Source organism: Phoca vitulina, unplaced genomic scaffold, assembly GCF_004348235.1.
Source record: "Phoca vitulina isolate PV1807 unplaced genomic scaffold, GSC_HSeal_1.0 scaffold3, whole genome shotgun sequence".
NCBI lineage: Eukaryota > Metazoa > Chordata > Mammalia > Carnivora > Phocidae > Phoca > Phoca vitulina.
Genome location: NW_022589706.1, coordinates 47,437,542 through 47,464,942, shown reverse-complemented (window position 1 = coordinate 47,464,942; position 27,401 = coordinate 47,437,542). Strand labels below are relative to the sequence as shown.

Here is a 27,401-nt window from a genome sequence, read left to right as displayed (position 1 = left end):
ACTAAAAAAAATCAAGAAGAATCTGAAAATTCGCCAAAGTTATTTGGAATGTACTTTTTATTATCTTGTAAAGCCTCAGTTCCAAATTGTTAGTCCTGGGTTCTGATATCTGAATAATTTCATAAGGAAAATACTGTACAGCATCAGATTTGTAAACACAATTTAAAACTGCTTTCCTATTTGCACATTTGTTTATGAATTTCTTTTTCATCACATGGCAAAACAACTTTGTCTCTCTCCTACGTGACTTTTACCCCAGTTAGCTGGACATTTTGTCACTTATTGTTTACAAAGGTTGGCAGCCAAAGAACTATGGGAAAATTAACCGGATTCCCTCCATTACAATAGCAAAGACAGATGAAATATCAGGCCAAGTGAAAGAGGACCACCAGTCTTTGATTTCTTGCTTTGCTGGTTCAAAGCTCAAGCACCATGTCAGTGCAACGGTGTATAATTAGGAATTATTTTACATGAAGAACTATGGGACAAAGGAAAAATAGTTAAAGTTTTTTAATGCAGTATTTATGGACTCCTGAGAATAATATAATATGTTATTCAATACCATACTATAACATATTATATACTGTATAATATGTCATATTAAATCTACATTTCAACTATATATAGTATTAGTAATACTATATTACTATATTATTATTAATAATAATATGTGTATACTATTAGCCTAACTACTGCTACTCTGTGATTAAATATTAAGATTGGAAAGATAGAGTGTTTAAAATAAATGAAGTCTACTGACTGGTCCTAAATTAGTAGCCACCTGATGCTTTTCCCTTACACCCTTTGCCTCTTTTTGTTGATCATGCTTTTTAGACTCCCTTGATATACTTTCAAGCCCCAGAATATTACTTATACTGAGTGAGTGCTTTAAAATAAAATGTGTAATGTGAGACCACCTTATTCAGACTGTTGTATAAGTTACATTGGATCATTTCAACTGCAGTGAATTGGATGGAAAGGAAATAGAAGTGAAGAGTTACTGAAGAACAGATCATATAGTCTGTGTGAAGAAAGCCTCACAGGCAGATGATGATGTGTGACATGAACAGCCTTAAGTCAATCATGAACTAAACCAGTGCCCATGCTGGGTCTGTTATACTGATTTAAAATCTTATGTCATTCACATATCTGTGTTAAGGAAGCACAGAGGCTTCTGTAATGTTAATACTGGATGTACTGGATGACACTTTAAAAACCTGTTCTCTATTAATCACGGGTCTTGCATGTTATTTAAAAATCTACTTGCAAGTCTGAGTACTCTGGATAGTTAATTTTAATGACAGAGAAGATTTGGAGAAGGGTCAGATTTACTCTTTTAATTATATTTAAATACAGAGAAGTCTTCTGCTTACCAGTATGAAAGCTAGATGAAAATGATAAGGAAAGTATGAGAGAGTGTTAACTTTGAGTAAATCACGTGTAATTCTTGATGATATGTGTATTTGTATAGTTCATTTACAGTTATTAATTACTTAGAAGAACCCAGCAGACGAGAGGATGCAGAAAATCTCCATCCTGTAATATTCTTGAAGAATTGGGACAAAAGACCCAGAGCTTCCTTGGAAGACACAGAACATGTTAGAGGCAGTGTCAGGACACACCGAAGCACCTCTAGCAAATTTAAATCAGTTAGTCTGATCTTAGACCTTTCTCTGTTGATTTAACTTCCAGAGACGTGTGTTGTGAGTGTTAGAGCTATTTGTTAACTAAAAATAATTTTTAGATGGACTATAAAATTTAAAATGGAGGAGAAAGTTAAGTTACATTATGCTTTTCAGAATCTTTTACAAATCAAGCTGTAGCAGCCCTAAATCTGAGATGCACGTGGGCTGACCAGGTGCTTCTGAACTTGCCACGGGGCAGTACTTTACAACCTGCTCATTGCAGGCACTGGGAAATGGATTCGTCGGGGTGGGCATGGTGGCTGTATTACATAAAGAAGAAGAGGAAGGAAAACGTTTACTTTTGCTTCTCTGGTGGGCAAACATAAGCCACAGTGCCTCTCAAATGATTAGGACCAGAAGAGTTTAGGTTTAGCATTTCTATATAAAGCTTATTTCACAAGCTTAGCTTTCCTTAATTTGGGTAGAAACTTAGATTAAAAAAATATAATGAAAGTTAAAAAAATATAGTCGGTTCTAGGTTATGAAAAAAAGACTTGTACATTGCAGGTCTCATCATTTGCTTTTTTTCCAAGATAACAGGGTGTGTTAAATAGATAACACTATACTGTAGAATTGAGATTTGCTGAGAGAGTAGAACTTAAAAGGTCTCAAAAAATGAATGGATGTGTGGATAAGTAAATAAATAGATAGACAGATAGATCTCCATGGGAGATCTTGGAGTAGTCACTGTGAAAAATGAAATCTGTCGCAGAAAAATGGTCTAGAAAGTGCAGTGAAGAACAAGGAGGACACTTACCAATAAAGGCCCATTGGTAGGAGGGCATGTGAAAGAGTTCACCGTTACCACTGAACAATTAGTGTCATCAGGAAAGAATCGTGTCTTTTAGAGCTAAAAGGTAAAAGGAATATAGAAAGAGTTTGAGGATATGGGGGAGTTTGCTTTTAATTTGAAGTAGACCAGGAATCACAATGTTAGATTTTCGGAAGTTATGGAAGTAAAGGATATGGGATCAGTAAAAGAGGAACATACAAAGTTATACTGAGAAGATGATTCATATGGTGAGAGATGAAATGGAGCATCATGTGTGATGATATGTGTAAAGCACTTATGATGGACCTGGCATTTTGGCACTCAATAAATGTTGAATGTTGATTTTTACTATATGAATAAATATGAAAAGTGGTTTCCCACTGAATTCTTTTGATTCTTATGACAAAATCACAATGCATGTTAAAATGATTTTAAAAACTAGACAGATTAATTATTAAGATACCTTTCCAAAAATTTTAAGGAGTGGACAGTTAATTTAGTTTAGGCATCCTTTTAATGACCTTAAAGAAAACAAACACATACAAAAAAAAATGTAAAAGATTTGGAAGTCCTTAGAAATCTTCATATGAAATACTCCACTATAAAAATGATTTATCAGAATTAGGAATGATTTCATTTCAACTTTAAGTACCAAATATGTCTGAAAATATTTTATAAAAAATAAAAACTTCCTACTATTTGTGTGCTTACATAAATGAACATCTACCAAAAATATTTAGTTGTTTCTTGAGATCATTTGTAATTTTTTATTACTTTAGGCTACAGCCCTAAAATGTGGGTAGAGCAAACTATGACATAATCATCAAAATAGGGGCGCCTGGGTGGCTCAGTTGGTTAAGCGACTGCCTTCGGCTCAGGTCATGATCCTGGAGTTCCAGGATCTTGTCCCGCATCGGGCTCCCTGCTCAGCAGGGGGTCTGCTTCTCCCTCTGACCCTCTTCCCTCTCGTGCTCTCTGTCTCTCATTCTCTCTCTCTCAAATAAATAAATAAAATCTTTAAAAAAAAAAATCATCAAAATAAATTCTCCCAAATGTCATATTTCCTAACCACAAATTACTCCAGTTGTCCAAACCGCATCATAATTTGAGAATCCCTCTTTCTCTGCAGGCTCAGAGACAAATCTGTATGACATGCTTGATCATAGGACTAAAGACTCTCAATTCTAGTAAACCATCACACATTTGGCTTTTGAAAACTCAGAGAACTCCCCCCCCACCTCCAAATTTTGCCATTAGATTTTTAATGTTTGCATAGAGGATAGATTTTGAAACATCAGGTGTATTGATTTATGCTTCATGTTTATGATATATTGGATAATGTTTAAATGATTCATTGTAAATTCTATATATAACACTATAGCCTTTATATTTAAAATGTCTATTAACATGTTTATTAAAATTAATATAGATAATGACATATTTATTTCTTAGACTTATTTTCTCTGTATGTTCATCTATCACTGGCAATACTATGCTTACTGATATCTTAAATATTCTTAATAGTAACCTATGTTAGTGATAGATTTAGTGCATTTTAATAAGAAGCTTTAAGTACTGTGATATAATGACTACATTCCAAAGGATGATTTTTAATTTTGTCCCTGTCAATTTTCACCATCACTTTTGATTACAATGCCATGACGAGCTGAAGAGAATTGTAAAGAGAAAAAAATAAAAATGCTCCTCCAGACAATTTAAGATATTATTTAGTTTTGACCATCTCTGAATAAAAATTGTGAAAATACAAAGCCAGCCGACACTTAGTCCAACTGAGTATGGATTTTCCTTTGGAAAACAAAAGAAAAGTTGGAGAGAGAAAATGGGGTTAAGTTTCTTCCTGAGAAAGAAGGCAGATGGAGTCAGAATCCTTTCTAGGAAAAAGAGAATATAAAGGATAATAGCAGGTTGGGCGGGGAGGGCAGACTTCTCATTTGACAGAGCTGAGTCTGAATCTCAGCTCTGCTCTTGGGTATGTTTCAGGAGTATAGTTGATTTAAGTGTAAAATAAACACGGTATTATTTACTTCATGGGTTTCTTGAGAGTTTTAACTGAGGAGATGAAGTTAAAGTGTGTCTTAGTAAATCCCTCAGAAAATTGAAGACACAGTAATTAGTAAGTAAAAAGCTAAAAACTATGCTTTGAGTCTCTTTGTAGTATCTTTGTATCCTAAGCACCCAGCCAAAGACAACCAACAGTGTCTGGAATTTTGTGTGGTGGATGTTGAATGTGAAGGGCCATATGCTCTTCATTCACAGTCTTCCCCGTGGAGGTTTTATTCAATCCCATGGCCTTAAGTCCTCATTCACTCTGGGCTCACTCCTGCCCAGACTTCTTTCCTAAATTCCAGACTTATTTATCCAACTGCGTAGTTGACATCTCCACCTGAATGCCTCATACTTCTTACATGTAATATGTCTAAAACTGAATTGCCTATCTTCCCCTGAAAACCTGGTCCATCTGCAAACTTCTCCATATCACCCAAGGACAATTTCACCCTTTTAGTTTCTTAAATCATGCTTTACTCCTCTTTTTACCCTAGACCCCACATCCAATCAGTGAGCAAATGCTGTTGTCTCTATTTTCAATTATATGCAGCATCCAGTGGTTTCAAACCACTTCCACTGCTACCACCCTGAACCAAACCAGCATCATCTTTCTGTGGATTATTGTAGTTGCCTCAGCTTTTTTCCTTGATTTCCCCCCTTATTCATTAAAGTCAGTTCTCAAGGCAGAGACCACAACGATCCTTTAAATCATATTATGTCACATTCCTGAGTAAAAGTAAGAGTTTTTACAATAGCCTTCAAAGCCTTTTATGATCTGTTGCCTGTTACCCATTTGACCACATCCCTTAATATACTTTCGTTCACCAACTCTAATCCAGCCACTCTGGCTTTCCTTCTGTTCCATGAAATACCAGGCATGTTGCCTCATTAGAGTCATGCTCTCCCTAAGCTCATACTTGGATAATTTGTTTGCCTCTTTTGCTCAATCTTTGCTCATTCACCTCCTCAATGATACCCAACCCAATCCATACTTCATCCATTAAGTGACCTTTTAATTCATATTTAAACATAGGCATCACTTCATTTATGCAGCCTTCCATGACCCCTTTATACTCCCCACCACTGCGTGTTTTTCCTATTTTTTTTGTTCCCATAAAACACTTTTGTAACACCTGTCAAACTTCTGTCTTTTTCACACATATATAACTCTGGATGTACTAGAAATGAAGGAGCAGAGAAAAGAGAATGGGTAACAATTAGAAAAATTTGATTATTTTTGTCTAGAGCTTTGGAAATAAATAACCATATATAAAGTAATTTTTATGTAACATAAACTATTTATAAACCAATGTATTAGTCTGAGATACTAAGGAGTGATGTTCTATATGAATAGAATAACTGATTGTCTAAAATTTTTTGTGTAAACATAGTGTCAGCTAAGATTTATAAAACCTTTCCTATGGCATTTGAAATTAAGTTACCTCATCGATTGCCTTTTAAGACTGTAGGTTTCTATAAACTTGGAGATATAAAATAGAAAGATATTAAATGATTCTGAGTGTCTTATCAAGAAACACACACATGCACACATATACACACAGTGTTTTACAGCATGATAAATTGAAATTTTCAGAAGTTAGCATAAAATCTTACCATTACCATACAGATATTTTTAAGATATAAAAACTGATCATTACAAATGGTAATCACATAAGGCACTTTAAAAAAAAAAAAAAAAACACAGATAGTGTGTTAACCCATATATGCTTGAGGGATATTCTTGAGGTACTGTATTGAGATTTCAAAGATCTCATATAAACATAATTTTTAAAACATGTACTTTAACAAATATTATTCCAAACAAACAGACAACCACCCGCCATCACCCCCCACACACATTTCTTTGAGTAATAGTATGTTAGCTCAGGTTGCCATAACCAAATATCCTAGATGGGTAATTTAGACAGTGGAAATTTATTTCTAATAGTTCTGGAGGCTGAGAAGTGCAAAATCAAGGTGCTGGTTGCCTCATTTCCTCACGAGGGCTCTCTTCCTGGCTTGCAAATGGCCATTTTCTCACTATATCTTAATGGCTTTTGTTTTTTCCTCAGTGCATGTACACAGGGAGAAACAGGGAGATGTATCTCTCTTCTTCTTCTGGCAAGGTCATTAATCCCATCCTGAGGGCTCCATCCTCATGGCCTCATCTGTCCTGAATTACCTCCCAAGGGCGATACTTCCCAATAGCATCCAATTAGAAATTAAAGCTTCAACATAAGAATTTTGAGGGGACATAAACATTTAGTCCATAAAAATGCTCTCCTTTCAATATCAATGTAGGTTTCATGCTGTGAAAGTATAAATCAATGTGGTAGGTTCATGATGTAAAAATGTAAAAAAAAAAAAAGTAGAAAAAGAAGAAGACAAAGAAGAAGAAGAAGAAACATAGAACTTGAGGCTTTATAACATACTCACATATGTTTTCATCAGCCTCTGTCACCTGTAATTTTTAGATTAGTTACTCATTTTATTAAAATTGTAGCTTCTTAGAAAAAGTGTTTCCCTAAAATTATGATATTATGCTAAAAATTATAAGAAAATTAATATATCCTACATTTCTAGAAGCCCACAAAGACAGATTATCAAACTTTGAGATTTTTTTATGTTTGAGGGAGGAAAAATGGGTCAAATTTTAGCCTTATAGAAGTTTATGCCTGATTGTACTAAAAAGATAAACCTTATAATAAAATGCTGGCAGTCTCTTAAAGATTTAAATTCAAACGAAGTGAACATTTTGAATATTGTTGATATTGCTGATATTGTTATGTCCACCTAAATCTGGAGGGGATGACATTAGTAAAGACAATTGTGAAATGTTTGAGATAAGAGAAACAGTGATGGGGTAAAGGCCCACAAAGACAACAACAACAATTTCCATAGTAGGTAGCTCTGTGAGATTTATTTTTTGTCTTAAATGTTCTTTATGATTCTTCTGAGAATAGATTAATAATACGCTTGAAAAAGTATAACACTGGAACCAGGGACGAAAATTTTAGCCCTCAGTTTCCCTATTATTTTAGACAGGCTATTCAGTCTTTTTGTGTCTTGGTTAAATGGTTTAAAGTCTTGAAATGCTTTTCTTCCTTTATATTTTAGGTTATCTTTATGAAGGCTTGTCTTTCACTGTTACTCAAGTTTTAGGGTGGTTTCTTCAGTGGAAAAAGAAAAGGAGGCGAAAGGAATTACTGCTGAACATTACGTACCAGCCTAGAATGTTCATGGGTTATGTCTGGCATGTGGCAGTCACTTCCAAAGTCTTGGTCAGTTCTACAGCCCTGGCATTGTGAGATGTAAATTGTTTTGAATTGAAGCAGATAGATACAGATACAGAGGCAACTAAAATTCGATGACCATTGACATATTAATCATATTATTTATCATAATGGTTTTTTAAAGAGTATCATTTATTGAGTGTTTATTCTGTCAAGCTCTGTGCTACACATATATGGATGCATGTGTATTACATATCATATATATATATATATATAATATATATTACAATTAAATCCTTACAAATATCCATATTTTACAGATAATTACATTTAGACTCAAGGTTATAAAGTATCTTATCAAGGGTCATATACATACAATGTAAAATTGCTAAGATTTAAACTCAAGTCTGTGTGACCTTGAAGTCTATGCTCTTCTACCCAAAGAGAAGAGAAAGTGTGGCCACATGGACTGAAAGAGTTAAGAACCAGCACTGTGGAGAACACAGTAATGAGAGATAAAAAAGGTAGTGAATTAAGATCTGGCTAATATCAGTCTGGGTTACCTGAGATTGCATACAATACACTTAAGGTGTCCTCAGTCCTTGAGAAGGGTCAGTTAGGTAGAGAGTGAGTATTACCCAGGAACAAGAAGGATGGTGCCTCAAGGTCTGCTCTCACCAGAGCAACAGTGAGAAAGCTTAGCTGTGTTACCTCACACATCCTTGCTCAACTCCCAGATTCTCTACTTAGTACTGGCTGGTTGTAAGCTTTTAGGCACATTGCTTTGCCTTGCATTTATAAAATGGAAATGTTAATGCACTGACTTCATATCATGATTGTGCTAATTAAATGATATGGATCTGTGGAGAGTTCCACTCCCTAACTGGCACTAGTGGACATGATGAATATATGTCCATTTGTTTTATTAGCATGGCTACTGTTATTATCTCTGTGTGATGTGGTTATAAGAGAGCACATTTGGTGATGTGGTGGCAGGATAGTGATAATCATAAAATGACAATGGGAAAGGAACATGCTTTAAAATATAATCTAATATGGGTTATGATTATAACCTGAAAATCTAAGTTTTCATATTATAAAATTAAAAAAAACTGCTTTCTAATCATCCCTAAAATCAACCATTTAGAGTTATTATTTTTCTGGCTTCCTTTTTCTTCCTGCTCTGGCTTCTGAAAAAAAAAAACAAGCCCCATTCTGGTTTTGAAATTGAGATTGCCAGATAGCTAAGACATAAAAATAAAAGCTAGGGATGATTGAGTAATTCTGTAGCACTGATCATAATAAACTAAGAAGAAAATATGTGAGCTACACATAGACAAATAACAATAATGTAATATATGATGGTATGAAATATATTTGAGAGTTTGCCTGGGTGAAAGTTTTAGAAATAAGGTATATTTTTAAAGGCCAGTCTTTACCAAGGTATTTTGGGCATAAATTTCCCATTCTGTGAATAAAGAATTTTGCCCCTAATGATGACATCTGAAATTGTTTAATTTGAGACACAGTAGGACATTTGCACACTGAAAATTAGGGGCAACTAGATGACTGCTTTTGCCAAATGAACTGCACTAACCAGTTGCTTTTGCTAATTCATAGAACTTCAATTTAAAAGAACAGTATTTCGTAGATACAAATTGAACACTTACAAAATGGTTTGATTCATTTTAATTCTCAGTGTACAATTTGCAGAAAATTGGTTTATTTTTTTTTATTTTTTATTTTTTTTAAAGATTTTATTTATTTATTTGAGAGAGAGAGAGAATGAGAGACAGAGAGCACTAGAGGGAGGAGGTCAGAGGGAGAAGCAGACTCCCTGCCGAGCAGGGAGCCCGATTCGGGACTCGATCCTGGGACTCCAGGATCATGACCTGAGCCGAAGGCAGCCGCTTAACCAACTGAGCCACCCAGGTGCCCCAGAAAATTGGTTTAAAGCAACTGCATGATCTATGTGTTCTTTATACTTCATTGTATTTATATTCATAGCTAAAAATTAGCTAGATCCTATACTCCAAGTATACTTTCTCATAAATTATCAGGGCAATTTTTAAAAATTTCTTCTGTTTTAAGGCAAATTATAGTTTTCAAACACTTTTACAGTTAATATCCCCATATCTATCTATGCTTTTAAAAGAACTACTTAAAATTAAAATTTAATTAACTACTAAAAATAAAAATTTAAAGAACTACTAAAAATTGTTAATTTTTACTTAAATTCAAATTATGATCAGTCTGGGCAGTAATTCTGCGACTATACTGAGGAATACATTTTCTTTTTATTGTAGTTTTTTGATTTTTAAAGAAAAAATGTAATCACTAATGTGTTTATACTACATATAATGGTTTATTCTTCATTCTAAAATAGTACATATATAACGTGTACTTTTTCATCATATCAAAGGAGATGTAATTTTGTTACACAGCCAGTATTGTTTTCTGAGTTATTGAACTAAGATGTAATGCCCAATGGTACAAGGAGAAATGCTCATAACAGAAAACACTATTTTTACCTTTTAGTTGTGCAGGCCAAGACCCTGAGCCAGACGTTGCATATACTTTCATAACAAATGTTGTGTTGGATGTTTTTATCCCTTCATGGAAGTTTTATTGCATTAACAGGAACATATTCCCTTCATGATTCATATCTGGACTTATTTTATGACCATACAGACACGAGGTAAAAAAACTGGCTTTCAGTACCTGATTCTAGAAATAATGGATACTTCAAGTCAAATACACAGGCCATAAGGTTTTCTTTCAATTACAGGATAAATCATCTAGCTTAATATTTAAACACTACATCCCTTCTATCAAGGCAATAAACATATTATCACAAATAATGTTCAGAAAAGTACATGCATTGAACCATTCAATAATGAAGAAAAAACACCAAGGGCTGATACAAGATTATTTCATGATATTTCATCAATGTTTAATTTATCATATTCAACATGAAATAAGGTGAAAAGGCCTAGATGTCATCAGATTCCAACAATTTGTACAGAAAAAAAATATCTGTGCCTACAATGAGAGAAAATATAAGTGGGGCACTTGGATGCCTTTTAATTTAGAGAAGATAATATACATCTTTTTATTAATAAACAAGTGCTAAACTTTGTGCCATGTTTTTAGTAAGATAGCATTTATCTACAGATTTCCCCTTTCATACAGTTTTCCATAGTAAATTTATTCTCAGAAACATAGATATCTAGCTTTTCTCTAAACTTATAAGATAATTACAAACATTAATTTTGCTTGGGAAGATATAAAATAATTATACGTTTTGGATAACCAATGACCCATAGACATATGTTGAAAATATTTGCAAGGCATAGTGCTAACTTCTAGGTGCTTTTAAAAGAATTATGTAAACTTAATTTTCTTAATGTTTCATAATCTAGTCGTTTCCTGGATTATTTTTTTTAAGATTTTATTTATTTATTTGACAGAGAGAGAGCACAAGTAGACAGAGTGGTAGACAGAGGGAGAGGGAGAAGCAGGCTCCCTGCTGAGCAGGGAGCCCAATGTGGGGCTTGATCCCAGGACCCTGGGATCATGACCTGAGCTGAAGGCAGACGCTTAACGACTGAGCCACTCAGGCGCCCCCCTTTTTTTTTTTAGTTTTAATTCTTTCACCAATTGAAGGCATAATATAGGAAAGTACCAGAAGATTTACCATTTAAAATTTAAAAGTCATTTAATTCGGAATGCCTGGGTGGCTTAGTCGGTTAAGCATCTGCCTTCGGCTCAGGTCATGATCCCAGGGTCCTGGCATCGAGTCCTGCATCGGGTTTCCTGCTCAGCGGGGAGCGTGTTTCTCCCTCTGCCTGCCACTCCCCATGCTTGTGCACGCGAGCTCTCTCTCTCTGACAAATAAAATCTTTTTAAAAAAAATTAAAGTAATTTAATTTGATTTAACTTAATTTCTATTTTTCTGCTTTTCTAAATTACAAATTCACTGAGTTCTGGATTCATCAGATATATCTGATAGTTCATGCTTCTTAATTTACAAATAATTTAAATTGTGAAAAACTGTTCAAAAGCAACAGTTGTTCATAGGACGGAAATGACATAAAAAGCAACTACACCTAGTATTTGTTGATGTCAAGATTAACTCTTGCTTAGATAGATAACTTTTGTTTGTATCCATGAAAAAGTAAGGATAATGTTTAAGAGTAGAGAAGGTATAATGCTTAATACAAAAGCATTTTATACTTGGTGCCTCGGTGGCTCAGTTGGTTAAACATCTGCCATCCCCAGGTCCTGGGATCAAACCCTGGGTCCAGCTCCCTGCTCGGCAAGAGCCTACTTCTCCCTCTCCCTCAGCCCGCATCCCCCCCACCCTGCTTGTGCTCTCTCTCTCTGAAATAAAAAAAATCTTTAAAAAATATATAAATATTATACTAACTTTTCCTTAATGTTTCAATGTATCCTTTTCAAGTGTCTTTTTAATATTTTTATTTAAATTCAATTAATTAACATATAGTGTATTATTCATTTCGAGGTAGAATTCAGTGATTCATCAGTCTTATATAACACCTAGTGCTCATTATATCCTGTGCCCTCCTTAATGTCCATCACCCAGTTACCTCATTCCTCCATCCCCCTTCCCCTCCAACAAGTCTGTTTCTTTTAACAACAGAAATACTTCTTGCTAACTCTCAAATCTTTATCTAATTAAGAAGTTAATCAAATGGAAAATATGTAACCAAATATCAAAAGTGTTTGCACATACACATACGCTGCCATACATATCCTACACACACTATTATTGAAATGTGCTGATCTGAATTGATTCATATTTATTTGTTTGGGAGAGCAAAATTGCCCAACACTTTAAGTATCTATTGAAATTATAGAGCTATGAAAAATATCCAATAAAATTTAATAATTAAAATAAAATTTTAAAATTATCTATTACATTTATTAGTGTAGAGGAGTTCAATCCATCAATAACTAAGGGGAAAAATAATCTCTGCTTTTTGAAATATCATGAATTCTATTATCTCCATTAAATATTCATCCTTATATAGATAGGTGGTAGAAGTCTTTCAAGAATTGCTGAAATTATGTGTCTTCCTTTTAATGGATATTCAAGTAGATAAATAAAGAGGAAATATTAGGATTTACAACTGTCCACAGTTCAGGGGTCAAGTGTCAGTCCATTCCAAACCACAAGGAGCCTCATGTTTTAGTTACTATATCTTAAGCATGTCCATGTTGCCGAGGTGGAGAAATATATCATCGTATCATTGTAGAATGTTTTCTAAGAATACTCTGCAAGACTCTTGGTATTTAAACTTGTGAAACTAAAATTAGTTTAGTTTAACTATCTTATCTTATGAGACATATCACTCGTCAATTAATAATTGTGAATTAAATATAATTGAATTAATATGCCTTACTTGAGCAAGACAAAGATTCCATCCCAGCTTATATCATAAATTGGTTATATTGATACATATTTTCTTCAGTATGTTTTAAAATTTGAGTATTTTCTAAATTTGCTAGCTATTAGTTATGAAATATTTAAGTTCTAATCTTAGAAGTAAAGCAGGAGGAGATATTGGTACATAATACATTTTTACTGAATTTAAGGATATTCTGCTCTGTTCTGAACTTTAGGGAAGGTGATAATTTCTTATCTGAACTATGGGAGGGAGGTTAGTATTACAACTGATCATTGACACTACATGATACAGCATTTTTATAAAATATAGAATGTATTTTGTATAAAAGATACAGATGTAGAAACATTAAAATGTTAAAGTAATATAATCCTCAACAGTTTCTAAAATTACATATCTGTATTTTATTTTTAATTGGATGGAATTGTATTATATATGTTTAGTCTTTTACTGAGGGACCTTGATTTTTGGTCTCTGTACACACATAAGACACACACATGCACACACACGATGCTATTTTTAAATTGTCATTTTGAATGTTTTTTTTGAATGTGTGTATTAATATTAAACAACATTAAACAATTAATGAAATCTAAATATGTGCCAGACCACGTATAAGCAATTGCTACACATGACTGAGTTATTTAATGGGGTAATAGCAATGAATAAGTTTTAATTATGTATGCATGTCCAGTGTCCAGTACAGTTCATGACACATAAGCCTGGCTAATTACATATATTGAACAAATGAATATATAAAGGATAAGTAGCAATTAATTTTACTCTTCATTTATAAATATTGTATGACTTATTGGGGCTTCTATCAATATTTGGCAAGCCTAAATTATAAATGTAAATATAAATAGAGATAGAGGTTTAATGTATTTATCAATAGTAGTTTTGTTCTGGACAAAGTCCTTAAGATGGCAGCAGAGTAGGAGGACCCTAAGCTCCTCTCAGCCCACAAACACAACTAGATAGCTATCAAATCATCCTAAATACTCCAGAAATCTGCCAGAAGACTGACAGAACAAATTCCATAACTAAAGGGAGAGAAGGGGTCATGTGTCATTGAAGAAGGTAGGAAGTGTGGAGACATGGGTTACAGGAGAAATAGATCACAGCTTCTGCAGAGAGGAGAGAGCTGTGGTCATGGAGAAGGGCAGGCAGAGAGGAGCACACAAGAAGAATGAGCAAAGAGAATGCTTTCCCACAATCATTGGCTTGGAAAACGAAAGTGGCTGAATTTCATGAGTTTTCACAAACAGTGGGACTTAAAACCTAGAATTTTAAAGGTCAGTGGACTTGGCTGGGATAGAGCAAGATGGCCCTGGAGAGAAGACAGGCAAACAACCCAGCAGACAGTATGGAAGCAGCCATCTGAAGAACGCCTGGGGCACCCAGAGGGGAGATTATTCACTCTTCTTGGAGAGGAGAGCATCCCTGAGAGGCAACGTTCACAGAGATACTTCTCCAAGAACAAGGAAGATGGCCAGCACCATTTCACTGTCCTGCCCTTCAGCATAAACACAGAGCCACCACGACTGGGTGGAGGGGGGACAGCACAGTGCTGAGGTTGGTTGCTAACTTGCTTCTACCAAGTCCCATCCCCCTGTGCTCTGGTGAGACTGCCCTTCTCAGTTAAGCTTGCCTCAGTCCCAGTGCAGCAGGCTCCTCCCCTGGAAGGCCAGCACAAACCCTGCCCACTCCATGTCTCCCAACCAGAGAGTTTGGCCAGGCCTCCATTCTGGTGGAGTGGGTGTCAGATCTCATTCCACAAGTAGACCAGAGCACATCTAGTTAAAACTTGTCACATTTGGGTCAGGGACCAAAGACTGACCACAGTGGGTAAGGAGAGTCTCTGCAGATGACTGGTCTGAAGAATAGAGCAGCCAAAACACAACAGCAGAGTGCACATAGCACACACCAGAGATGCTCCCTGAAGTGCCAAGCCCTGGGCACTACATGAGCTCCTCATAAAGCCTTTCAAGAGCAGGAGACATAACTAGTTTTTCTAACACAAAGAAGAAGACAGAGACTTAAACAAAATGCCAAGGCAGAGGAATTTATCCCAAATGAAAGAACAAGATAATGCCACAGCCAGAGATCTAAGTGAAATAGATATAAGTAACGTGTCTGGTGGAGAATTTAAACCAGCGTTCATAAGGATACTCACTTGGCTTGAGGAAAAAATAGAAGACTTCAGTGCGACCCTTACCACAGAGATAAAAGAGTTAAAAAAGACTCAGAGATGAAGAATTCAATAAATGAGATTAGAAACAGGCATGATGCAATGAACAGCAAACTGTGAGAAGCAGAGGAATGAATTAGTTACCTAAAAGACAAAATAATGGAAAATAATAAAGCTGAACAGAAGAGAAAATGAAGAATTATGCGACACAAGAATAGACTTAGGAAACTCAGTGACTCCATCAAATGTAATAACATTTGTATTATAGGAGTCCCTAAAGAGGAGAGAGAAAAGGGAGCAGAAATTTTATTTCAAGAAATAATAGCAGAAAACTTCCCTAATCTGGGGAAAGAAATAACATCCAGATCCAGGAGGCACAGAGAACTGCCCTCAAAATCAAAAAAGCAGGCCAACACCAAGACATATTATAATTAAATTTGCAAAATATAGTGATAAAGAAAAAAATCTTAAAAGGAGCAGGACAAAAGAAGTCCTTAATTTATAAGAGAAAACACATAAGGCTAGCTGGAGATTTCTCAACAGAAACTTGGTAAGCCAAAACGGAGTGCCATGATATGGCTGAATGGGAAAAATCTGCAGCCAAGAATACTCTATCCAGCAAGGCTATCATTCACAATAGAAGAAGAGATGCAAAGGAGAGACCAAAAGTGACAAAGACAAGAAAGGATCTGAGAAAATCTCCAGAAACAATGACAAAACAAGTCATAAAATGGCAATAAATATATATCAATAATTACTTTGAATGTAAATGGACTAAACGCTCCAAACAAAAGACATAGGGTATTATAATTGATAAAAAAAATAAAATAAAAAAAAATAAAACCAAGACCCATCTATATGCTGCCTATGAAACACTCATTTTATTTATTTATTTATTTTTGAGAGAGAGGGAGCGCCTGCATGTGAACTCATGAGCAGGGGAAGGGCTGAGGGTGAGGGAGAAAGAGAATCTTAGGCAGGCTCCACACTCAGTTTAGAGCCTGACTTGGGGCTCGATCTCATGACCTTAAGATCATGAACTGAGCTGAAATCAAGAGGTGGATGCTTAACCAACTGAGCCACCCAGGCACTGTGAGACTCATTTTAGACCTAAAGACACTTGTGGATTGAAAGTGAGTGGGTGGAGAAACATTTATTATGCAAATGGATGTCAAAAGAAAAGTCAGAGTAGCAATACTTATATCAGACAAACTAGACATTTTTTGTTCTTGTACTATTTTTATCCTGCTTTGATATCATCGTAGTACTGACTTCATGGAACGATTTTGAATAGGTTCCCTGTATTCCATTATTTATAAGATTTTGATAAAGAATGTCATTAACCATTTTTTTTTAAATGTTTGGTAGAATCCACCAATGAAACCATGTGGTCTTGGGCTTTTCTGTGCTGAGAGATTTTTGATTCCTAATTCAGCTTTCATGCTTGTTTTGGTCTAAGAAGATTTCGTATTTCTTGGATTCAAGATTCATGATTCAATTGTGGTATCTTGTGCTTTTTTATGAATTATCTGCTTTTTTCCCCCTAAGTTACCTGATTTGTTAGTATATCATTTTTTATAGGAACCTGTTATCATACTATGTACTTTTGTGGTTATCTGTTGTATTGTTTTCTCTTCCATTTCTCGTTTTGTTTTTTAGTCTTCTCTCTTTTTTTTCTTAGTTAATGTAGTTAAAGCATTGCCAAATTTATTTTTTTAAAAACTAATTATTATTTTTAATATTCTGTTATTGTTTATTCTTGTCTCTATTTATTTCTGATTTTTCTTTGTTATTTCCTTCATCTACTAAATTTCAGGTAAGTCTCTTCTTTTTCTAATTCCTTGTAGTGTAATGTGAAGTTGTTTATTTGAAACTTTTTTCTCTTAATATGAGCATTATAGCATAAATTTCACTCTAAAATTTGTTTTTGCCGCATCCCATAGGTTTTGGAATATTACATTTTTTTCTTTTGTTTTGAGACATATTTTGATTTGCCATTTGATTTCTTATTTGGCCTATTGGTTGTGCAGTAGTGCATTGTTTAATATTTGCATATTAAATATTTAATATTTACATTGTAGATTTCCAGCTTTGTTTTATTGTTGATCTTTAGTTTTGTATCGTTGTGGTTAGAAAATATACTTGGTATGATTTCAGTTTTCTTAAACTTGTGGTATTTGTTATGTCTGTTTTTATGTGATTTAACCAGGGAATTTTTCAGTGTATACTCAAAGAAAATGTGTATTCTATTTTTCTTGAATATCTTTTAGAACCATGTATTCTGAAGTATGCTTCAAGTAAAAAAAAAAACTTTAACTGAGGGTAATCATTTAAAATAAAGCTATCAGAGGGAAGGTGGTGGGGGATGGGTGAAATAGGTGATGGGGATTAAGAGTAAGCTTATCATGATGAGCACTGAGTAATGTATAGATGTGTTGAATCATTATATTGTACACCTGAGACTAATATAACACTGTATGTTAACTATAGTGAGATTAAAATACAAATAATTAAAAAAATAGTATTATTTTCTTCTCTGATATTATTTTCTAATATTAAAATCAGCCTTATTACTTTCTACCATTTAAAGTTATATTAAAACTAGCCAGGAATTTTAGATTCTTGAGTAGGCTTTTTGTCCTATTTCTATGTGTAAGCATTCAAGAGATGTTGCTAAATTTTAGAGTTCCTACTTTAAGATCTATTTTAATGTATCATTGTTTAAACTCATTACCTATTTTTTTATACTGAGCATACATTTTAAGTATAAAGATCTGCTTTCATTTTTAAGTTTTGGTGTAAGTATTAAATTATTTTGTAATTTCCTTGAAGCATGTTGTGATATGTTATTTTTCTTAATAAACACATCTTTTTTTAAATTTGGGCTAAACTATCCTGTGGCCACTTCATTTTGAAAGATCTGTTTAAAAAGTAAATTTGACTTTTTTTATATCCTTTGATAATTCACATATAATAGAACTATGGTAAAAATCTTGTCATAGTGATTGTCATTCCTAATAAAGCATAACTGGATAAATCCAATAACATTTTTGAAGATTAATTATATCTTAAACAAAATAGACAAAAACAGTCTGTACATTTCTATTCCTGTTTCTTTATATATATATATATATATATATATATATATATATATGTTTTAAAATGATCTGTATATTTTAATTGTAGTGGGGACAATGATAGTATTCTAAATTACTAAAACAGTATTTTCTACATTTTTTTTTTTTCTTGGTGACTATGCTTCTGGATTTTGAACTGTAAAATGAATTCACTTAGGTATCCCAAGGGTGATGGATCTTTAAGGCTAAAATATTTTGGACAGATTAAAAGTAATTTAATTGATTATAAAAATTTATAGGAAAAACCCTAAATTATGAGGTTAACCAATTTTGGTAATTTTGAGAACTTTTTAAGATTTTCTAATTAGATTAGGCAATACCTTTTCACAAATTTGACAATTGAAATTCATATACTGATGATATGCTTTTTCTGTTTAGATTTTTACAACTATTTTAATAGATTTAATTAACATCCTTGTTTTCTAAGTGATAAATATGAGAGCTGCAATGTTGGTAGTTTTTGCAAAACCTCTAAGGTAGCCAGCGTAGATGTAGGACATATTATTATTTACTTTCCAAGACTCAATATTTAAATAATTTAGCTTCATCAGCTTTTATTAAGTTCTGCTATATCATTTACACTCTGAGAAGGACACATTATACTATTTACACAATAAATACTGATGAATATGTACTCAGTACAACAAATTATGCTATGTAATGTATGATGAAAATCAAATGAACCGCTTCCATTCTCTAGAATGTTTATATAGTTTCCCAACTCTATATAAAGCAGGTGAAAATTCATACACATAAAATTATGACAAAATTTATACTATATGTCACAAGACAGATGTTTAATAAATAGTTTCTAGTCTTAAAGGTGTGTAAGGAAAGAATATGTAGCAATGGAGATCATCATAAACATCATAAAAAGGCTCTTAAAAAGAATCTTTGAAGCGTGGACAGAATAGGAATTATTAAAAACATTTTCCTTCAAAAAAAAAATAGTTTCCTTCCCTCCAAATCAGACTAATGAAACATGTCAACATAGGATGCAGTTTTTGTCTCCAACTCCTTGTTCAACTTAAATGGACTTGCATAATATTTTCTAAATAATTTTTAGGTAATGTACAATTGTCATTTTGAAACAACTTTACTCCAAAAGCTTCCTTTATGTTTAAATGAAACATATCAAGTTTGAGTTTAAAGAAATCTTACTACTCATCTAGATAATTATTTGTTAAACGTTGCCATGATTAAAATGCAAAAAGGTCAATTTTGCTTCTTTTGATTATTACTCTTTATTTTCTATCTCCCCAAATATGTTGTAGCTTTAGGGTGTCAAGTACAATTTTTATTTTCTGGCCACAATATAAATATTCCTAGCCACAGTGCTTGACAAAAGGAGTGCCCTCAAAAAATAAATACCCAGTGTTTTCCAAATGCATTCAGATTAAATCCAAATTCCTTATCAGGGACTACAATTTTTTTCCCCTTAACTTACACTTCTTGTATTTTGGCTGGAATGCTTTTCCTGCAATATTCAGAAGCAGATAAAGGAGTTTCTCAAATGCTGGAAATTATAAGTAGTTTAGTACAGATGGAGATAGTGAGTGTAGGAGGGGACCACATTTGAAGAATTTGTTAGATATTGTGTGGAAACTTGCAGGCTATGCTAGCATTTTGTAGTAAAATTAATTAGGGCTTCCCAAAATGGACATGATCAAATGCTGTTAAGAAGTATGGAAACAAAATGACTGCAATCTTAACAGGAAAAGTTTCAGGGGAGTGGACTGTGCCAATGTATAATTTAAAATAGGAACTAGGGATGAATGTATGGAAAAGTAATTTTAGAAATTGTGTTTTGGAGGGGAACAAAACTGTGGGGTAGCTACAGGGAAAATTGAGATCAAGTGAGATTGATATTTTATTGTTGTTATTATTTGTTTTGTTTTGTTTCACTTTGTTTACATTGAAAAGTTCTGAAAAATTGTATTGGGCTCATGTGAATGACTAGGCGAGAAAGAGAGACAGACAGACAGACAGAGCAGAGATTGAAGAAAGAGATTGAGAGAGTCTGAGCATGTAGAAAGGATATTTGAAATATTACCCTCAGAGAATAGAGATGAGGTTCCTAATTAAAGTAAAGATATCTTCCTTTGATAGAATCAAAAACATCTGTGCATTTTAATGGGAAGAAAGGTAGAGAGGGTGGCTACAAGTGCTATAGGTTTGGAGATTTGGTGGTAGGAAAATAAGCAAGTTCCTCTAATGACTTCTATTTTCTCAGCACAGAGACAAATGTAACCAGCTAGGAATCACAAAAGAGCAGAGCTTCTAAGGAGTAAGAAGAGAGAGGAGAAGCTACAAAATAATCATGTTGATGCTGAAAACTAAAATTAACTAAGGAATAATACTAAGATTGTCTAGCAGCATTGTATGTCCCATTTGGATTTGGGGCCATGATTTGAAGGCAATGAATAATTACTTTTACATGTATATATACATATATGTTTTTTTTCTTAGATAACATTGAGTCTACTGCTTTCCTCTGTATATCTCTATTTGGATTTCTTTTGCCACCTCAAATTAAATAACACTTTAAACTAATCATTATCTTCCCCCAAACACATTTCATATCAAGCATTCTCTGAGGAAAATGGCTCCCGTAGTTCCTGGGCAGTGAAAGCCAAACACCTTAGAGTCAGTCTTAGGATTTCCCACTCTCACATCTAACCCATTAAATATATCATGAAACCTCGTTGATTTTAACTCAGACGGATCTCCTGAATTCACCTACTCTCATCTATCACCATTGGAACAAGAGTCTTTTCCTGCACCAGTGCAACAGAAGCAAAAGGAACAATTGCCTCCATCCCTGCTCCTCTCCAGCCCATTACCCACACTGCTACACAATGATCTCTCAAACATCATTGTCATCTCAGTATTTCCCTGCTTAAAATTTTGTAATGACCTCAAATAATAAAAACTATGAAGTGTGTCCCGGTGTCCTTTTCCCTGTCTAACTTTATCTCTGCCACTTTAAAATTTTACGATCACCCTTATCAATTCTTTAGTTTCCTCTATCTCCTTATTTGTTCACATATTTTGGTCCTTTGCAAGGATTTTGCCCCTCTAATGCAGTTTAATGCACTCTAATGCCCCCCTAATGTAAATTGGATAATTTTCCTTTTTAATTTTTTTTAACATATCAGCAGAGACTCAGCTTCCTAAGGAAGTCTTTTTTTGACATCCCAGTCTAAATTAGGTGTCAGTGTTCACTTCCATGCTCTTTCTTTTTTCTAGCGTAGAAATATTTATAATTATTCATGCAGTACTTTTAAGATTCATAAAAGCAGAGCCATGTCTATCTTGTTTACCTCTGTAATCTAGTACTGAGCAAAATTTCTGGCCCACTACACCTGCTGAAAGCGTTTTGTTGAACTCCTGACCAGAAAGATACATTTATCTACTTTTACTTACATTTATATTACTTTCTGCTTCCAAAGTTTCCATGGAGGGTTAATAAGTGTTACATACGATATCAAAATAAGTTTTTAGGTTAAAAGGCATTAAATAAAAGAAAAGAGCTGACTTTTGTTTCATAAATGATCATTGAATTCCAAATATGCAGAATTGTGGATTGACACTTCATGTCTTTGAAAGTAAATAGTGTTTAAAGTGAGAATGGTTTTACTGAAGAGGATAAAAGAAGAAAAAATGTATAACTTAGCTAAGAATGGTATTGGGTGCTACAGCAATCCTATTATAAGAAAAATAATATTTTAAATCTTTTCCTAATCATTTAGCTACAAGAATGTCCCTAATACTATCAAAAAGCTCTTCTTATCTTTCAAATACCTTCACATTCTCTCTGAATTTATAAGAACATTAAGGCTTTGCTATCACTATAATTAGATCTACTGAAAAAGTACCTTCTCATTTTTGTCAATTCCTGATTATTCATGGTGACGGCAGAAAGCCTTTGCATGGATTACTAAAACCCCAAATCATTTATAGCACATGAAAATTAGCCCAAATTCATTATGTCTATCAAAAATTTCTGTTGAAATACAAGTTCACCTTTGAACTTTAGCAAATTTCCACTGATGCTTGAATAAATGTTCTTTTTTTTTTTTTTTAAAGATTTATTTATTTATTTGAGAGAGAGAGAATGAGAGACAGAGAGCATGGGAGGGAGGAGGGTCAGAGGGAGAAGCAGACTCCCTGCCGAGCAGGGAGCCCGATGCGGGACTCGATCCCGGGACTCCAGGATCATGACCTGAGCCGAAGGCAGTTGCTTAACCAACTGAGCCACCCAGGTGCCCTTGAATAAATGTTCTTAAGTGTATGTACTGAGTTTTGAAAATAGAAAAAAATATATATGGCTGATTAGTTTTATGTAATCTAAACCCTAAAAAGTAATCAAACCAATGGTTTGGTGTCTTTGATTGGCCCATAGAGAGAAACTGGAATGAAAGTTTGGCTTTACTAGCCATTGAGAAGAAAGAAAGATACAAAAGATTAGGGAATGAGCATCATAAAAAGATTTATTTTGTTAGCACTTACTTGACCACTAACAGAAATGTTAACAAAAATATCCAGAGAACATATTCTGTATGTGATTCTGAATAGTTCAGTTACAATCTTCATGCCATGTCATTCATTCATTTATGCATTACATGATAATTTATGATCACCTACTGTGGTCAAACACTGTGATAAATATTATGAATGCAAAATTGAACAAGACACAGTTTCTACCGTTTATGGATCATTACAATATATACAGTATAAGTATGAATGATATTAGAATAGATGCTTGTTGAGTCAAATAAAAGTTCTAAAATGGAATAAAATGTAAAATAAATGCCTAACATCTGACTCCCCCTGAAATCAATATAATGTGAATGATACACCAGCTCCTCCATGCATTCTTCCAAATCCAACAAAATTTGTGAAGCTTTTAACACCTACCAATTAATTAATTAATTCAATAACAAAATTTTGAGCACCTACTATGTACCCTACCATTCTATGAGCATAGGGAAAAATTATTATTTCTTCAACAAAAGTTGTGTTAATAACACCATAAATGAAAATTACACTCAAAGCACTACTTCAGTTTTAAATACATATAAGTATTTACCTTTTATAATATAATTTCTTATAAGCTCCCACAACATAAAAATCACTAAAATACACACAGTCCAGACATGTTTAATTTAAATACTTAAATATTTGATTATCTGAATGATAGCCTGGCATTTATGATTCAGAAGCTTATGAAACATTTTTGAAATTAATGGCAATATTGTGTTATATGTAATCTGTGTATAGTAGTCAAAATAATGACATTATTCACAAAGCAAACAATGCATCTGTTCCAGGGAAAAGCTTAGTCTCTTATTTCTTTTGACAGTGTGCAGACCTGGGTTCTTCAAAGCCTCACCTCACAACCAGAGCTGCAGCAAATGTCCACCTCACAGTTATACCCATGAGGAAGCTTCAACCTCTTGTGTCTGTGAAAAGGATTATTTCAGGAGGGAGTCTGATCCACCCACAATGGCATGCACAAGTAAGGAACCCAACCAATATTTGGTGATGCTAACTTTCACCACTTTGAAGAAAGAACCTGATGGAGAGCCTGTTACATCCTATTACCATTTCCCCTAAAACAGGCATAATGTTTAATCTTCCAAAATAGTTTTTTAAACCAGATTTTGATTTTCTTAAGTAAGCATTGAAAAGTTGGAGTCTCTTTTATTACTCATTGTTAGAAGCTTTCATTTTCCCTAATTTCAAATTCAACATCGGAGACAGATAAAGAATTTTTTCTTTTATTTTGTAATTTCTTTTAATGTTCATGACAGCTAAACATGACTCTGATAAACCCATTTTCCTTTTCACTGTAAACTTTTTTTTCATTCTTCGTCTTCTCCCGAGCCAGGCTTTTGATCACATAAACATGTAATAAACAGTACTTTTGCCTTTTTTTTTTTTTTTTTTTACCTAATTTGCCCCACAAAACGACAAAGGCCAGTTAGAAGGTCATTTATGAAAGAAGACAGGAAACACTTCAAGAGCATGGAGTACTGGGGGTTGGCAAATCAGATTTAGGAGTCAAATAGAAAACTAAACCTTTAGCTAGGACTTCTAAGCAGTTGTCATATTTCTTATAAGTGAGTGTCCTTAACTATTATTAATTATATGATCCCATAATCATATAATTAGAATGATGAAGAGTAAACATTTAATTCCAACATTTGCAGTGGAAGCATCCGCATCCATCAATGTTTTTGGGTGTTTTTGTTTTTCTAGTGTTCCACATATTTCTGAGAAGGAAATGCATTTATGTATTTGTTTGCTTGATAAAAATATTTTCGTAAGTTGTCCACATTCACAGTCTCTATGGCAAATCAAACAAAAACTCAAAATGGAAGGGAAGAAAGTGTATCTCCTCTCCCTATAAGATTCAGTATCCATGACCTTGCCTTGTTTTATTATTTTTGATCCTAGCAGCTGCAGTTGCTCTAAAAGATGATGACCAAAATTTTTGAAATCTAGTATTCATTCTAGTATGAAATATAAACAGACATACAATTCCTTTAATCAAATAACAACAAACTGAAGTTTTATCTGAATTTCAGCATCTGAATTTCATAGTGTCAGTGAGACACATTTTCATAATTTCTCAAATTATTGATATTAATTAGCTGTACATTGCTAAAGATCATTCTTTTATACCAAGACTGATCATTTTATGGGTTAGATGATTACTAATTATAAACACTTCTTTTTCAAATAAGTAAAATGACATTATTATATACACTTTTGGGAGGATGCATTTGAGTAGAGGAGACATAAACTATGATTGCATGTGATACGTTTTGGTTACAGTTGAGATTATTTTAATTATCAGAGCAAAAGAATGCCCAGAGAGTAAAAAGGAAATGTGGCCAGACAATAAAGTGGTAAATTAGGGAGAGAAAACCATATCTTGAATTATCTTTTAAATTTCATTTATTTTCTAATAGTTATTTTCTTTAAGTGGTCCAGCCATGATCTTTCTCTTTTTCAGGGTAAAAGTGAGTCTCCCTTTCTGTAAGTTCATTAGGTTTGGGGTGAGGGAAAGACTGTGCTCTGGTGGCAGGGACTGCTTAGTCCTCTTACAGGACTTGCGGTTTCAAATTTTCTGTTTCCAGGTGTGTGAATTTCTAATACTGTGTTTCAAAAGAATTTGTATGCATTTGTCGAAAACACTACTGGGACTTGTGTAGAAGATCTTTCTAATATATAATCTGCGGGTGTGTGTGTTCCGTTTTTAGTTGCATTCGTAGCACCACAAATACTGCATATGATCCCCTTGCATGGATGGCTTGATTGATGTTCACATGTTCACATGAAAGTCTGGAATTTTGCTTTCCGTTGGCTCTTTGGAATTAAATTTATGGTTCCAACTGCTTTTAATAATTTTGATGTATATATGTATAAATATATAAATATATAACATATGTTTATATAATATATAATGTATATATTATAAATATATAAATCTGGAAAATAGAATGTTATAAACTTACAGGAAAAGAAAAAAAGATTCTGGTGAATCTGCCTCAATGAGGGGTGCTTCTCCTAGCTCTGTTTTGGTTCATATATCACATCTCAGCAAGGCAGTGGAATTTCATTAGGTTATTTTTTAAGTGCATGTCAATCTGAGCCTCTACTTTTTACTTCTACTTTAGGACTTCACTTGAATTTGAGTTTTATTTTGACATTTAAAGACATGTACTTCCCCCTCAAATGTTTGAGGGGCTGTTAGTAGAGAGTCAGAAGAAAAGGAAGAGTCAGACTCTGATTTTTTTTTTCATTTTTACAAATTTAGAGAAAAGATGTTAATTTGGTTATATTTCAGATGTCAGGAAGAAAAAAGTTTGATGTCTTCCTGAACTAGACATATTTCAAGTATATTTTACCTTTTTCTCAGAAGTAAATCTGTAATATTTTGATCTCAAATGACATTTTCTCCATAACTTTCCACTATTAAATAAGCTGAAGTTTACAGTAAAAAAATAATACTTGTGTATTTCCATCTTAAGTAACTGCTTTATATTGAAGTGTGTGAGGTTGTATGTATGGAAGATTCACAGGGTTCAATCAGAAATATAGTTGAGCTGGGGATTATTTTGCCAAAAATGGCAACTCTTAGGTTATGGGGTCCTTTAATTTAAATGGCAATTTGTAAATACCAGGTGGATTTTTTATCACTTTTAAATTTCAACAGCCATGACTTAATAACTGTTAGGTAGAAATTAATATTAATCTCTATATTTAAAACAACAGATATTAAGAGAACTAAGATATGTCCTTCCAAGTAGCTTAATTTATGCTTATGAACCATTCAACGACCACCATAGTCCATTCTATTCCCTGTCAGGAAGTTTTACGTATTAAGTCTGAAACAAATATAAATGTATTTTTTGGGGAGGAACATGTGACCATATAACATTAACAACTGATTGAAGTTATAACTCTAAATACCTGAAAATCAACTATAGAGACAGACATTATGTGATTCCTTTTTTAAAAGACTTTATTTTTTTTAGAGCAGTTTTAAGTTCACAGCAAAATTTAGAGAAAGACACAGAGACTTCCCATATACCCCATGCCTACATACATAAAGCCTCCCCCTTTATCAATCCCCGCCAGAGTGGTATACAATTGTCACAACTGATATGGAATTAATTTTAGTTCTCTTTAGTAAGCTAATTATTCATTTCAGAAATAAAGTAATATACAAATGGATATTGTTTATTATTTATATATAAATTTGTTCTGCTGATCCTTCAAGATCTGAACACCTTAATTCTTACTCTTATAGTGTTTTTGAGAGTTATTTTTAAAATAAATTTCTGATTTCCAATTAAGTAAAATTCACAATTTG

General features: G+C 33.5%; 1 protein-coding gene across 12 annotated transcripts in view; it reads left to right on the top strand.

The window, feature by feature from the left end:
• Positions 1 to 27,401, top strand: part of EPHA5 (EPH receptor A5) — a 346,898-nt gene that overhangs the window by 146,885 nt on the left and 172,612 nt on the right. For 10 of the 12 annotated variants that reach the window (XR_004298863.1, XM_032400478.1, XM_032400476.1 and 7 more), the window contains exon 4: positions 23,880 to 24,035. The exons of the other annotated variants lie outside the window; for them this stretch is intronic. Coding sequence is in view for 9 of the 10 variants with exons in the window: in XM_032400478.1 (XP_032256369.1) it covers positions 23,880 to 24,035 (156 nt within the window). In the remaining variant the exon portion in view is untranslated. The remainder of the gene's footprint in view (positions 1 to 23,879; positions 24,036 to 27,401) is intronic. 12 annotated transcript variants of the gene reach the window in all.